A 14287-nucleotide genomic window follows, 5' to 3' on the forward strand; every position below is an offset into this window, starting at 1 on the left:
TATTATAATGAGGCTCAAATATAGAGTAAGTTATAATAATCCACTCTATTTAACGCAAGTTTGTGGTGAACACCCCCTTAATCCTCTCCGTTCCCACCCATTTGGACCTGTTTGACATATTTTACATGATATTATGACAATTTGCATCAACCCCTTTATTCTCTTTTCGTGATCATTGTTTCGAGGGAATATATAGAATTACCATTAGCTTATATTTTTTTCAATTGGATATATATATATATATATATATAACTAATCTTCTTATGGATAAATATCGATGAAGCATATATGAGAGAACATGATTAGTTAGTGGAAGGAGAGTGATGATTATAAAGGAGAAAAAAATAGAAGGAACGTTTGTTTTTCATAGACACATCGAAATCCACCTCTTCGTTGGATATACAAAAGAGAAGCAATTAAATGAAGTTATTAATTAAGGTAATCCTATAGAGAAAAGAAGAAGCTATCTCTTATACAGATGTTACTGGCAATAAATTAAAAACACAATGACTCTATCTTCTCATTTTCCACAGACCCATTTGAATGAAGCAGCAGCAGCAGCAGCAGCATTTTACAGAAGACCCCAACAAATCACACAGATGGGAAATATTTGTTCAAGTTGAAAGGTAGAGAGTAGAACTCTTCACTCCTTGTGTCACCCTTGAACGATCGGAACTTGTCCCACCAGTGTTTGCCTCGGTCTTTCCTGATGGCACCATCCTTTTTATGCAGCGTGTTATCGAGAAAATATGCCACGATTCCAGCAACGAATGGCTCAGAAGAGAACGGAACATTGACCATGTCGTTGAACTACAAAGTGGCAACAGAAGAGGGAGGAATGTCATAAGAATTTAACATAGAGTGGAGTAGAGGTCCTCATAAAAAATCAAGGGGAAATCCCTTCTTACCCATCTTGCTCTTGTGTGGACTGGACCAAAACCATTAATGGCTGTGTACTCGTTGAAGTATTGTGGCACAGACAGTCCCAGGAAGATGGAGAATCCTAGTACAAACTTTGTTCTGAAGCTGTTGAGGTTACAGAATTGGAGGTAGCTTAAACCTCCCATGCCTGAAAACAATTTACATCATTTACCAACCAAGATGACTTAAATATTCCATTTCTGATTATCGACCTGTTTATCGAATACAAATGCTTACCCACATAAGCGAAGAAAAGACAGTACAGAGCGGCAACAATGGGGGCTGGAATGGATGCGAAGACTGCTCCAAATTTCCCTGCAAGTCCACAGATGATAAGAATAGATAGAAGATCATCGGCGCTGACTTCCAACTCATGAGTTCAGACTGAAGAGTGCACTGAAATCTATAAGAAACTTACCAAGAATGGAGAAGAATATCATGAACCCAGCTGAAATCTGTACAACCCTTCGACTGCCAACTCGGGTCAATGCCAGGAGACCAGCATTTTCACTAAAATACAAAAGGCAATAGAAAATCTCAAACAGATGAAAACAAGTTTTGTACTTGACCAAAGTAGACTGCCCAAGGCAGTAAAAACTCTTACACGGACACCGAGGATCCATTCACAGTTCCAAACAGCCCAGAAAGCAGAATTCCAACTCCCTGGGGTCAAAAAACAATTGCCAAGATAAGTTGAACGGACCAGATGCAATACTTGTCATACAGAAAGCATAAAGCTGTTCATTACACTACAAACCAGCTACTCAGCTATTGTCATAAGAAGACCCAGGCGTAAATAATAGCTCACATCAAGGCTTAATAGTATCCCATCCACCTGGAGAAGTGTTATATGACCATTTCTAGGAGCAAACCTTCGATCATCCTGTTGCTTAAACTCCTTTGAACAGAATTTTTCGTTTGACAGTGATCTAATTTTGCACTTACTGAATTCTTGCACCTTAAATACCCCCCCAGCCCCCAATGTCCTGCTTTCAAGCCTTCAAAGGGAAATCTTAATAATTGAAAACTTTTGCTGTCTCCTACAGCTAGCTTAGGGTGGGCGAAGCAGAGTAGGGCTCTGTTAGACCCTGTATCATTACTCGGTTCTTAAGAAAAGATAAGGCCCTGTATCAGGTATGTGCTACATTATAATGATAAAGTGCTTAGGTCTGCTAGTTATGCAAAACTAGTGGCGAACTCAAACATTTTGCTTGCAAATTTCTTATTACATCCTCAACCTTTTTCTTCCAGGTGGACTGGTCCTTAGGCAATATCAACACTTAAGAAAATAACTACACAGATTAAATCTTGAACCACCATGCAACTATGAGTCACATATTCTATATTACACACATAAGCTAAGTTTACATTACCTGCCAACCAACACCACGACTGAGAATAGAAGGTGGCAGCTGAGTGGCACTTGCATATCTGGACGTAGCAATAAAAGCACCAGAGGACTGTATTTTGACATGGGGCAAAGGAGAAAAACGGGTCACTTAAGGAATGAATAGAACTGAATTGAACTATACAAGTGTATTGTCAATTATATCAAACTACTTTTCAAAGGCATCATTAATGTGAAAAACCAAAAAACCAAGCAATTGCAAAGGAAACAAAAGGTGAAGAAATCAGGAATTGGATAAATTCATGTCAATAAACAGGCGATAATTGGATCAAGAAAAAGAAAACAAACCTCTACTAAAGCAACAAATGATGCCATCATCATGGCAAAGGCTTCCCCGGCATCAAATGAAGGTGCCCCCCATTGAAATGGATATGGAAGTCTTATCCTGCAATTGTAAATTCCATGTTAAGTATATTGTTGATCCCATCATCAATGAACCAGCGCTAATGATATACAATGAAAAAAAAAGGATTTGATAAAATATTTTGATTTTTCTCACTAATCCATTCTAGTTAATCAACGAATATGTAGAATGTTCAAAAGGAATATATAAAAGTGTGTAGAAGATCAGACGTTGAAATACAAGAATTCTAGAGCAAAACCCAATCCAATAATGGAGTGGTACGGTAAGATATTCCAAGCACAATTACAAACATGATGTCAACAGATTCTAACTTCGACATCAAAAGCTAGGATATCTTCATGCTCAACATATTGTTCTTAGCAGGTCATAACTCACCATGGAGCATTATCTATAAGCCCAGAGCGATCAGTACGGCAACTTAATTGCGTTTTAGGTGGTGCACCTTTGTAAGCCCCTCCTACTGTCAGTAGGTGAGCATAAATCCACACTAACACCACACAGAAAATGACTGCAAAACGATCAAATATGTGTTTTCCAGATTTGATGATGTGAGGCAAATACTGCACAAGAAGTATACATGATTATAGCAAAAGATGATTACTTTACAGATACTGTGAATAGAGAGGGAAGAAAAGTAATGATCTTCTTTGTAAGAAAATCGGACTATAAAGAAAACAATGAATACACTAGCTTGAAAGAAATACCTGAGAAACAAAGACCAAAAGGATAAGCTCCGGCAGTCCAATTTCCACACATTTGGCAACCTAACATCCACAAGACAAATGCCAGATCCCTTATAGTGAATATAAAGAAGTATTCAAAGATTGTAAGCATCTCTAAGCATTGCAATTAAACATAATAATAATATCATTTTTGAAAAAATATATATTTCAGAGGGGGAGTGTGAGAGAATTACCCCAGGAAAACCCAACTCAAAAAGCCCAAAGCCAACCAGAGAAACCAAAGGGACGGCTGAAAGTGGACTAAGGAACCTGAAAAATGGAAACAGCCACCAAAGTGAAATTTGAGACTTGCAAAGTGGACAAGTCACTAAAAGTTCTGAAGGGAAATTCATAATGTATCATTAAGATAAACTCCATGTTACATGTAACATGAATCTAACAATAGCATCAGAACTTTAAAAAATGAAAATATTTAACAACTAAGTTCTCGAGCCTTGAACAGCCTCAAACATGCAAACTTAATGAATTGAGTACTTCATGCATGCCTACCTAGCATCAACCAAATTAATCAACAAATAGTATTCCAAGTCAGTGGAATACAGTCCACGTGCCAAGAAAGCACCTGTCACGCAGCTATATAGTTGCAGTTACCCCCTAAATAAACCCCATAATCAAGTTGTTATTATATTATTAACATTATCCTTCATAATGTAGAGTGGACCAACCTTGCAACATTACGCCATAGACCACTAAAGCCCAAGACAATCTGAAGGGTTGAAGCAACAATGAGAGCACCCTGGATTGCTCGCATTATCTTCTTGAATTTCTGAATGAGCCAGCAAAGCAATGTCAACAGCCTCAAATGAAACACTAGACTGTAACTAGTGAAGAAAGCACTGATTAGTTAAAATTCGTCATTGATGGGAACAAATAAGCATCTCTTATAGCATGAATGACAATGTATTTGACGTCCTGCACTAGGCATTAATGTCAATTCATCAGATAGACCTATGAGCAATTGAGTTAGACTGCCCAGAAGGATTTAGTTCACATTACATCAATAGGATCAGCCGTATCAGAAAATCGACCAGCAAGGATGATTGAAATAGTGGTGGGTACAAAGGTATATGACCCTCCAATTACAGCTGGTAACCGAGTCCCGAAGAGTGATTGTAGCAAGGTGTTTAAACCAGCAACAAAGAGCAAGGTCTGGATAACCTTTGCCTTCTCCTCCTATACGAATAATGAGTTACAGTCACATGATTGTTTAGGACCATCATTAACAGAAAGCAAATATTGATGTAGAACAATAATTAATTTAATACAGAAGTTTCACTTGGGCCTTACAAATCCACCACCCATCTGAGGAACAAGAGAAGAAGGAATCAGAACCGTCGTGCCTAACATCACCAGATAATGTTGGAAACCCAGAAGTATAGCTTCAGCTGCATCAAGGAAAAAGTTAAAGATCAAATGGTGTGAGATATATGTAGGTTCTAAATAAAAATATAATAAAACAAAAGAATCCACAGAAAAGTGGAAGGAAAAAAGGTTATAACTAATCAACCTGTAAAGCGCAATAAATTACTAGATTGATATGCCTAATCTGGATCCCAAATTCCTAGTGAAGTAAAAGGAAAAAGGGAAAAAAGAAGGAAACGAACAAGCCCAACAACACCATTTGCGTAAAAGATGAGAACAAAGGAATGGCTAGCTGCTTTATTCCAATGACAAAAATGGAAGATAATGTGATCAGAAGATCGGTCAGATTCGTCCACAATTTACTTTAAAAACAGCAGATTCTAACAAAATAAAGAGGAAAACGGGGCGAATGAACATAAAAGAAAAGTTTCTTTCAGCAATCAATACGCGGCGGTGATGAATCAAGAAAGTGCAAGCACTAAAAATAGCTAACCCGACTGGAACTTACAAGATTCAGAGGAATCGAACTATTGATTCTGAAAATGGAACTCAAATTTGAACAGGGAAGAAAAAATATGCAAAAAGAGACACTCACGCCATGGAGGTGGACTAGTAATGCAGTAAGAAACGTTTGGTAGCTGATCCTTCGGTGGATGAGCTTGAGGCTCCTCTACTTTCGGTGCTGCGCCTCCCGCCATGACTCACTCCACAGCTTTCTCTGCTTGAAATAACCCTTTTACCTCTGCTCCAGAAACCAAAAAAAAAAAAAAAAGAAAAAAAAAATTCCCAGAACCTGTACAATCAAATTCAAATCTGAGCACAACCCATCTCTCAAATCTTCCAAAACAAAAACCCCAAATGATGAAAATGTGCTAATCTTAAACGATAACATACTAAAGTGTGAACAGAATAGAGAAAACAGTCAAAAACATGAGGACCCAGAAGATAAAAACACTCACATGCACCACCACAAGAATACTAGATGGAAAAATTATAGATGGGACTCCACACAATAAAATAAATAGCACAAAAACAATAGAAGGGGAGCCATGGGGGATAAATAAAACGAGGAAAAGCCCATCAGTTCAAGTAATTTCCCAAAAACAAGAAGAGTAAAAGTACCTTTTAACAAACCTTTCAGGAGCAAAATCAAGTGGGAAAAAAGCTTTAAAGTCAATACACCATTAACCCCACAGCTTAAAGTGTTTCACTGAAAAAAGTGGGAAATGAATGAAAGGGGAAGAGAGGAAGAAAAAGGGCAATGAATGGTTTGAAGCAAAAGCAGAGAGTCCCAGAAACACCACCAGCCAAAGCCTTAAGAGATAGGTATGCTGTGAAGAAGCAGGTATGAAAGATAGAATGATACGATACAAAAAAGAAACTGCATATACACTGGCTGGAGTAGCTGCAAAGTGGCTTTTTCCAGGTTCCCTCTCTACTTTTTCTCTCAATAAATTTTTATTTTTTTTCTTTTTCATTTTTACCCAAAACCCATTCCTTCATTCCGTTGTTAACATGAAATTTAGTAAAATTTCCATCCTAAAAACAGTCATTACTGCAACTGATTTCCTTACGAGTTTCCATTTTAAAAACAAATTTAATTGATTGATTGATTAATACCCAAAACGACGTCGGTTAGCGGCTTTCAAAACGACAGCGTTTTAAGGGAATTAGGGTTTCGTTGGGGAAAAAAAGGAGAAATAAAAATTGTTGTTGCCAATCGATTATCTACGCGATTCCCGAAGGTTAGGCGTCAGTAAAATGTGAATAGACGAGAATACCCTTGACGGAAGGAAGGAAGGAAAATAATTGGAGGGGTATTTTGGAGAATTGGGAGAGTGGGGATCACGTGCGAGGTGTAACAATGGAATATCGGGGGTGGCTAGACTAGGGGCGCCCGAATCAACAAAAACCAACGTTGAAAAGAAAGAACCGCCGACAAAATTCCCACATCCCTATTTTCTCACAATTTTATATAATCCATTAATTAATTTTTAAAAAGAAAAGTTGAATATACTTTTCTTATCTTTTGAATTATATATATCCAAAATTAATGACTCGAGTCTCTTCATTCTTGAATAGTTAAATGTATAAAATATAGTTTTCAAAAAAAATGTGTAAAATATAGTTTTCGACTCAGGGGGAAAATGTGCTTGATTCTCGATAACATTTGAATTATTAGTTAAATTTTAAAATTAAAAATAAATATTTTTTTAGTTTTCAAAAATCAGTTTTGATTTTAGAAAATGGTCTTGAAATGTAGATAAAAAAAACGTATAAATCATTAAATAGAGATCATGTTTGGTAAGCTTTATTTTTAAAAATTAAAACCAAATAGTTATGCATATGGAATCTCAGGGGTATTTGGGTAAAGATTATATTAACCATCTCTTGTCGCAGTAAATACTATTTCAAAATCCTATTTGTTATCGTATTTACTATTTTTTACCGTTTTTACTATTTTTTTATTCTTTGCTACAATATTTACTATTTTCTTCTCAAACTAAAATATTTTACACCTCAGACACATATTATTATAACTAAAACTAAAATAATCTACAGTCCGAACACAAACTATTAAAACTCAACTATAATTAATAACCTATGAGTATAATAATCAACTTCTTGTCTCAAACATCCCTAATTAATTCGTGAATTTATAGTGCAAGTTACACTGTTAGTTTCAAATTTATATGATTATAAATGTCAAACCTCATAAAATGTTTGTAATGTCACGAGTTGTTTGGTATATTTAAATATATGACGTGTTTTATATATATATGAAAATGAGTGATATTTCTAATTAATGACGCGAGATAATATAAACCATTAAGGTCCCGTTTGATAATCGTTTAGTTTTTATTTTTGAAAATTAAGCTTATTTCATCTATATTTCTTACAATGGTTTATATCTTTCTTAATTACAATAGTTAAATTCTTACCAAATTACAAAAACAAAAACAATATTTTGAAAATTATTCTTTCTTAGTTCTCAAAATTTGGCTTGGTTTGTTAAACCATTGGTGAAAAATAGATAACAAATGAATAAATTTGAAGGTGAACTAGTGTCCATAGACTAAAATTTCAATAATAAAAATAAAAAATAAAATAATTACAGACAAAGACTTATTTTTTGTTTTTGTTTTTTAAGCAACCTTATTTTCTCTTGATTTTTTATTATGGCTTTTTATCCTCGTCGAGTAAAATAGTTGATTTTTTAGCTAACTTAAAAATAAAAACAAAATTTTAAGAACTCATTTGGTGATTATTTGATTTTTTAAAAAATATGCATACAATCCCCGTTTTCCAACCATGGGTTTTCAAGTTTCGTAGGCTACATGTAAAGAGTTTTTTTAAAACCAAAACAAATCTTTAAAATTAATATATAATATAATATATATATATATATATATATAGTTTTTAAAACTATTTTATTTTTGATTTGGTTAAGAACTAAACTTTTTTTACTCAAAGAAATATGCAAATCATAATAAAATTTTGAAAGAAAAAAAATGCTTAAATTTCAAAAAAACAAAAACAAAAAATAGAGGCTTCGTTTGGTAACATTTATTATTATTTTTTAAAATTAAGCCTATGGACACTACTTGTACCTCCAAATTTCTTTTTTTGTCATCTACTTTTCACCAATAGTTTAAAATTCAAGCAAAGTTTCGAGAACTAAAAGAAGTAGATTTCAAAAAATTATTATTGTTTTTTTGAATTTGGCTAAGAATCCATGCGTGGTAACCATTTTGAATTGTAAAAAACGTGGATGAAATAAACTGTTTTTTTTTTAAAAAAAAAAAAAAAAAACTAAATGATTAGCAAACAGTGCCAAAATGATTACTAAATGTCAGTTTGGTAACCATTTTGTTTTTTAAAATAAAGTCTATATCATCCACATTTCTCATCACGATTTATAAATTTTAAAAACAAAAACAATATTTGAAAGCTACGTTTTTTAATTCTCAAAATTTGGCTTAGATTTTTAAACCGTTGGTCTATTTCTCTGATTATTCTCTCTCTTTCTCTTTTTTTTTTTACGTGTTAGCCTATATCCAGCCTACACATGGTTCTCTCAATCTCCTTAGAACGTTTGGGACAAGAAATTAGTTATTACAACCCTAGATTATTATGGTTAGATTGTAATAGTTTATATTTGAGATATAGATTATTTTAATTTAAAAATAAAATAGTAAACACTGTAACAAAAAATTTAAAATAATAAAATGGTAACAAATAGTAAATAGAGGTTTTGAAACAGTGTTATTGTAATTAATTGTGGACTACAAAATACTATTTAATAATTATTATGGTTATAGGATAATTTTTTGTTATTATAGTTATATGATAGTTTTTTTTTGTCCCCAAGCACATCTTTTATATCTCTGATTATGTATATTATACTAATTATTATAGTCGTCGATATAGTATGAAATACATTTTTATATCTATTTATGATAGAATCGCATAAATGCATATTTAAACTTTCAACCTTTTAAATAGAGATGTAATATGTTATACCATTTCAACCTATACTACATTTTCCTTGTATGATTGATAAGGTCCCTCTAAAGCATAAAGTCGGACTTCTAATTAAATCCAAACCATGCCAAGTGGCTTTCTACATATTTATTTAAAATTTTCGTTGGTTCTATATTTTATAGTTAGAAAAAAAAAAGGCACGTGAAGAGAATTTAAAAAAAAAAAACAGAATATAATATATATATATATTAGCCACATGAGGGGAAAAAACACGTAAATTGATTAAATGTATCTTGTCGAATAATAGATTTACATTACAATACAATTTACAACTGGCAGTGGCCTTCAATTTTGGCTTTTTGTCCCCCGCATTATATAATATTCATTTTTACTTAACTCTTGTTAACATGCTTCTGGCCGCACCCAATCTAAACTCTTCCACCTAATTACTTTCTTTTTTTTAATTATTGGTATAGTACGATTAAAATAAGAAAGTATCTTCGATACCAATCGAATGTTTCCACAAGATAAATACATCACCAAATCTTATAATACTTTTTTAAGTTTATTATATAGTTTATTTCTAAATATTTGACACTTTTCAATATGATGGAGTTTCTTTTTCTTTTTCTTTTTTGGCGCACTTTGCTATATTTTTATTGTTATTGGCTACTAATATATTCCATCTATATTTCACATTACGATATTTTTGCTTCCATTTCCAATTTGCTTGTAAAGTTTTGAAGGTTGTAATATGACATTTTATTTTAATTGATTGATTGTAATTTCTACTCTTAATCAGTAGCGTCAGGTGTGAAATGGTCACAAAATATTTATGTAATGTCATTAATAGTGACTAAAGTAATGTTAATATAGTCCCCACACATGTATATATATATTTGTCTATTTGTTGGAATGTGGATCTAGGATTGATAGATTGATGAAAACGTTTGTGCATAAAAATGTTTGAAATAACCCTTTAAAAAAAACTTTACATTTTTAAGGGGACATTTGAGGTAACGATTTGGTTATTATAGTTGAGTTATAATAGTTTGTGTTTGGGAGGTTGATTATTTTAATTTAGGTTATAATAGTATGTGTTTGAGGTGTAAACTATTTTAGTTTGATAAGAAAGTAGTAGCAAATAATAAAAAAAATGATGAATGTAAAATAGTATACGTTCTCCAGGTCCGAAGGGATCCAATGCCCAACTACCGCCCAAAATTACATTATTGGAGCCAAGCCAGGAATGGCCGTTAGTGGACACCCACCACTTTTCACCGGTTGGAGATAATCGAATGACTTGAAACACTTCTCTATAAGAAGCACTATTGGATTGGTTGCAACCACACCTACACTATGGTGCCTCCAAGACATCCTGCCCCCTTCCAAGTGATTAAATCAAATAAGGTAAGTAAGAATCACCAACCAAATCATAAACTCAATCCTAAACTTCAGAGTGGAAGATAACAAAAGGTGAGTTTTCTGGCTATTCTTGAAGAAGCTGGTATTGAATCGGTTGCTCAAGAAGGGATTGACCTAAGACCCGATCAAGCTTAAGAATTTGTGCTCGAAGACAGAGGCTGTAGTTCTCCTTCATCGTTGAATTGGGGCTAATCCTCCTATCTCTTAAAGGTTGGTCGATAATCAATTCCCTTTACTGGAACCTCTTTCAGACCTGTCTTTGAAGATCTTGAAAATAAAAAACCATAGTAAATAGTAAATACAGGAGAAAATGAGGATTCTGAAATAATGTTGAAAGTAATTAATTGAAAACTACAAATTAGTATTTATCGTAGCAAAATGTGGTTATTATAATCTAAGGACAATCATTCTCCCAAACGTCCCTTGAATCATCAACAATCATGTAAATTTTATATTGATTATCTTGTTCATATTATGTGTTATGGGGAGAATGAATTTCATGACCGTTACCTATGGAGATTTTAGTAGATTCACTAAAGTAGTCAATGAATGATTAGCTTAGTTGGATATACATTGGCGATGATAAAAAATGTGGCATCGATGAGAGATTTTAAGTAAGAAAAATGAAGAACAAAAATAATGGTTTTAGAGGTTCGTTTTTTTTTTTTTTTTTTTTTTATAAAAAAAACTAACAACTATAGATAAAAGGTAGTTGAATGGGTATATTTATTTGATTTTTTTTTAAAATTTGTTCTCTTCACAATATAAAATTAAAAAAATTAAAAAGTTAAAAATAAAAAAACAAACTAATGAGACTGCCCTTTAATATTTATTATCCTATAAAGTTCCTTCGTTCTAGACGAATTACATTGTTAAACCAATCATAATAAAGATATTAACACCAAACTATCTTGCACAAACTTTTTAAAATATATACGTATTTAGTTTAATTCCCTAATCAAATAGGATATAAATTGTAATATCTAATATTCTGATTGGTAATGAGTATCATAACAATTTGAGCTATACATATTTCTTACTAATTGCAATAGAAAAAAATATAATATATTGTTAAAACTTATAATGCATTTAATTTAAAAAAATACTTTTTTGGTCGGCTGAGTTTTGGAAAATAAGTGCGTCTAGTCCCTCATGTTTGAAATTAGCCAATTTAATCTCTAAATTTTCGAGAATGGGTTTCATCTATTAAAAAAGGTCATTAACTTTTAATAAAAAAATTGATTAGATGAGGTGTCAAGACAAGTTGAAAAAAAATATTTTTTAATATATCTCTCAACTCTCATTCTTTCCCTCTCCCTCCTCCTCGTCCCCCTCTCTCCCTCTCTCTTATTCTCTCCATGGTTAAACTTCCAAAAAAAAATTAAAAAAATGAACATCTTTAATTATCATATTGTCTCATCTTTTTTTTTTTTTAAAAGAAAAAAAAATTAAAACAATTGCTTTTTTCTAAAAAGAATATGAGCAGCAATAACAACTGTAATAGTAATGTATAGAAATGGCGAAAATGATGATGATGAACCACCGTGGCTAAACTTCATATAATTACCAAAACCTGAATGAATGAGTCCAATCAATTTCGATTTTTTTTCTCCATTTTTTTAATCAAAATTTAGCTGGTGGGAGAGGTGGGATAGTATGAGAGAGATGAGAATTAAAGATTTTCATTTTTTTTTAATTTTTCTGAAAATTTAGCATTGGAAAAGAGGGGAGGGAATAAAAGAGAAGAGGAGGAAGGGGGAGGGGAGGATAAGAGAGATGAGAGAGATATTTAAAAAAAAAAAATCTAACTCATTGGTCACATCATCTAGTCAAATTTTTTTTAATTTAAAGTTAATGACCTCTTTTTAAGGAGACTTTTTAAACATACCTTTGAAGAATTATGGACTAAATTGACTAATTTCAAATACGATGGACTAAACGTATCTATTTCTCAAAATTCAGATACCAAAAGGTATTTTTTTCTTTAAAAAAATGTCCATGAATATCTCATCAATAATTTTCTAAATCGTATAAAAATAAGTAAGTTGGACCAATTTGATGTGGTTGCATGGATGGCTTGTTGTTTTCAAGTGGCCAACATTATAAACCACAAATCAATAGAAAAATCTCACCTTTATAATACATATATATGTATGTATATATATAAGTAGCATCATTTTAATATTAGAAGAAATATCAGTTCATACTGCGAATTTTAGGGACTATATCAATTTAAATAACAATTTTTAACTATATCAATCTATATTCTCTATTATGTTCCGTTTGAGAAAATCTTGTGATAAACTTATAATTGTATTAGTTAAACTCATAATCTTTAACAAATGAAACACTTTAGACTTATAGTCAAATTTTCATTTTGAGAATCGTCTATGCATCTACTCTGATTATGCATATTGTAAAACTAATACTTGACCCACTTAACACATGTTTAAGAATCAATGCATAGATGATTTTCAAATGTAATCGTACCGAGAGATCTAGTTTGATCGACTCATAAAAATTTTAGAGTTAAAATAACTAAAATCATAAGTTTCATAAGAAATGGAGTGAATAAAATCTAGAGAGAGATGTAAATTAATACACTTACAAAAGTTTAAGGTTTATAAATTGATGTGATTATTAGTTAGGAGTTTTAATTGATAACTCCAGAAGTTTATGAATGTAAATTTATATTTGCCCTCAAAATTAAATCAAACGAAGGCTTGGAATGTAATAAATTTCCTACATCGACACAATTTGTCTTTCCATTTTTAATCCATCGGGATTTTTGTACATTTAGGCCACGTTTACCTTGCTATGAAAAATGGCATAATCATAATAGAATTCCATGGATAGATCAACTGCAGTGGGTTGGAATCACAAATTTAATTTGATTGTTTTTTATTTCGTTTACTTATAATTATAAATCTGTAACATTTATTGTTACTGTTTGGTCCTAAGTGACAACAATAACAATAACAGTAAATGTAACAAATTTATACTTATTATATGTAGCAATATATTGACGGTAGCGTAATTTCAAAACACAAATCAATTGATTGTCTTCCACTCATCAATCAATTTACGTTTTTTATTACAATTCGTGACAATGAAACTCACATGTTAGAATAAATATAGAACACAAAGTATAAAACAACAAAAAATAATCCATTGGAGTCCATTTTTCATATTATCATTCATTTATCACTTTTACAGACTAGGGGAGTGGCAATGCTCAACCGACACAGCGGTAAGCTACTACGGTCAAAGACCAATAAAAAGCATTCATTGCACAACCAATTTTGTGTTTTGTTCCTTGCTAGGACATATTCATGTAAGTCACGTCTAAACCTTTCCTTTCGTTTTATTTTTTGTCTAAACATTGTTCAATTTTACGTTATTTATAAGTTTTATGTATATTATTTTAGTCCATTAAATTTGTTTTTTCCCTCAAAATTTCTTAATAGAATGTTTTAAGGTAAATAATAGCCAATTTTTTTTCATCATTTACACACTTCGTAGTTATATATCTCCGTAAGCGTTAAAATTCGAAGCTAATTATAAATTTAGAATGGTTGT

General features: G+C 32.0%; 1 protein-coding gene and 1 long non-coding RNA gene across 5 annotated transcripts; one reads left to right on the forward strand and one right to left on the reverse strand.

Annotated features, from left to right (window-relative positions):
* Positions 1–345: 345 nt before the first annotated feature.
* Positions 346–6146, reverse strand: LOC120070936 (nucleobase-ascorbate transporter 6). 4 transcript variants are annotated; one of them, XM_039022860.1, is made up of 15 exons: positions 5921–6143; positions 5394–5591; positions 4724–4821; positions 4433–4609; positions 4102–4202; positions 3610–3685; positions 3398–3457; positions 3069–3253; positions 2618–2714; positions 2295–2381; positions 1526–1584; positions 1340–1431; positions 1159–1236; positions 909–1069; positions 346–810 (listed from the first exon to the last, which is right to left on the reverse strand). In XM_039022860.1, the coding sequence occupies exons 2-15, from the start codon at positions 5494–5496 to the stop codon at positions 592–594; spliced, it is 1593 nt and encodes a 530-aa protein (XP_038878788.1). In that variant the 5' UTR covers positions 5497–5591; positions 5921–6143; the 3' UTR covers positions 346–591. The 4 variants fall into 4 exon arrangements, with proteins under 4 accessions (XP_038878788.1, XP_038878787.1, XP_038878783.1 ...); XM_039022859.1 differs by having other exon boundaries at positions 592–810; positions 5394–5540; positions 5921–6146; XM_039022855.1 differs by having other exon boundaries at positions 592–810; positions 5933–6145.
* LOC120070937 lies at positions 6089–11221 on the forward strand. The gene is made up of 2 exons (XR_005480079.1): positions 6089–6224; positions 10472–11221. It is a non-coding gene; the product is annotated as an uncharacterized LOC120070937 (long non-coding RNA).
* The last annotated feature ends 3066 nt before the right edge of the window (positions 11222–14287 follow it).

The sequence above is a fragment of the Benincasa hispida genome, chromosome 2 (genome assembly GCF_009727055.1).
Source record: "Benincasa hispida cultivar B227 chromosome 2, ASM972705v1, whole genome shotgun sequence".
NCBI classification, from domain to species: domain Eukaryota; kingdom Viridiplantae; phylum Streptophyta; class Magnoliopsida; order Cucurbitales; family Cucurbitaceae; genus Benincasa; species Benincasa hispida.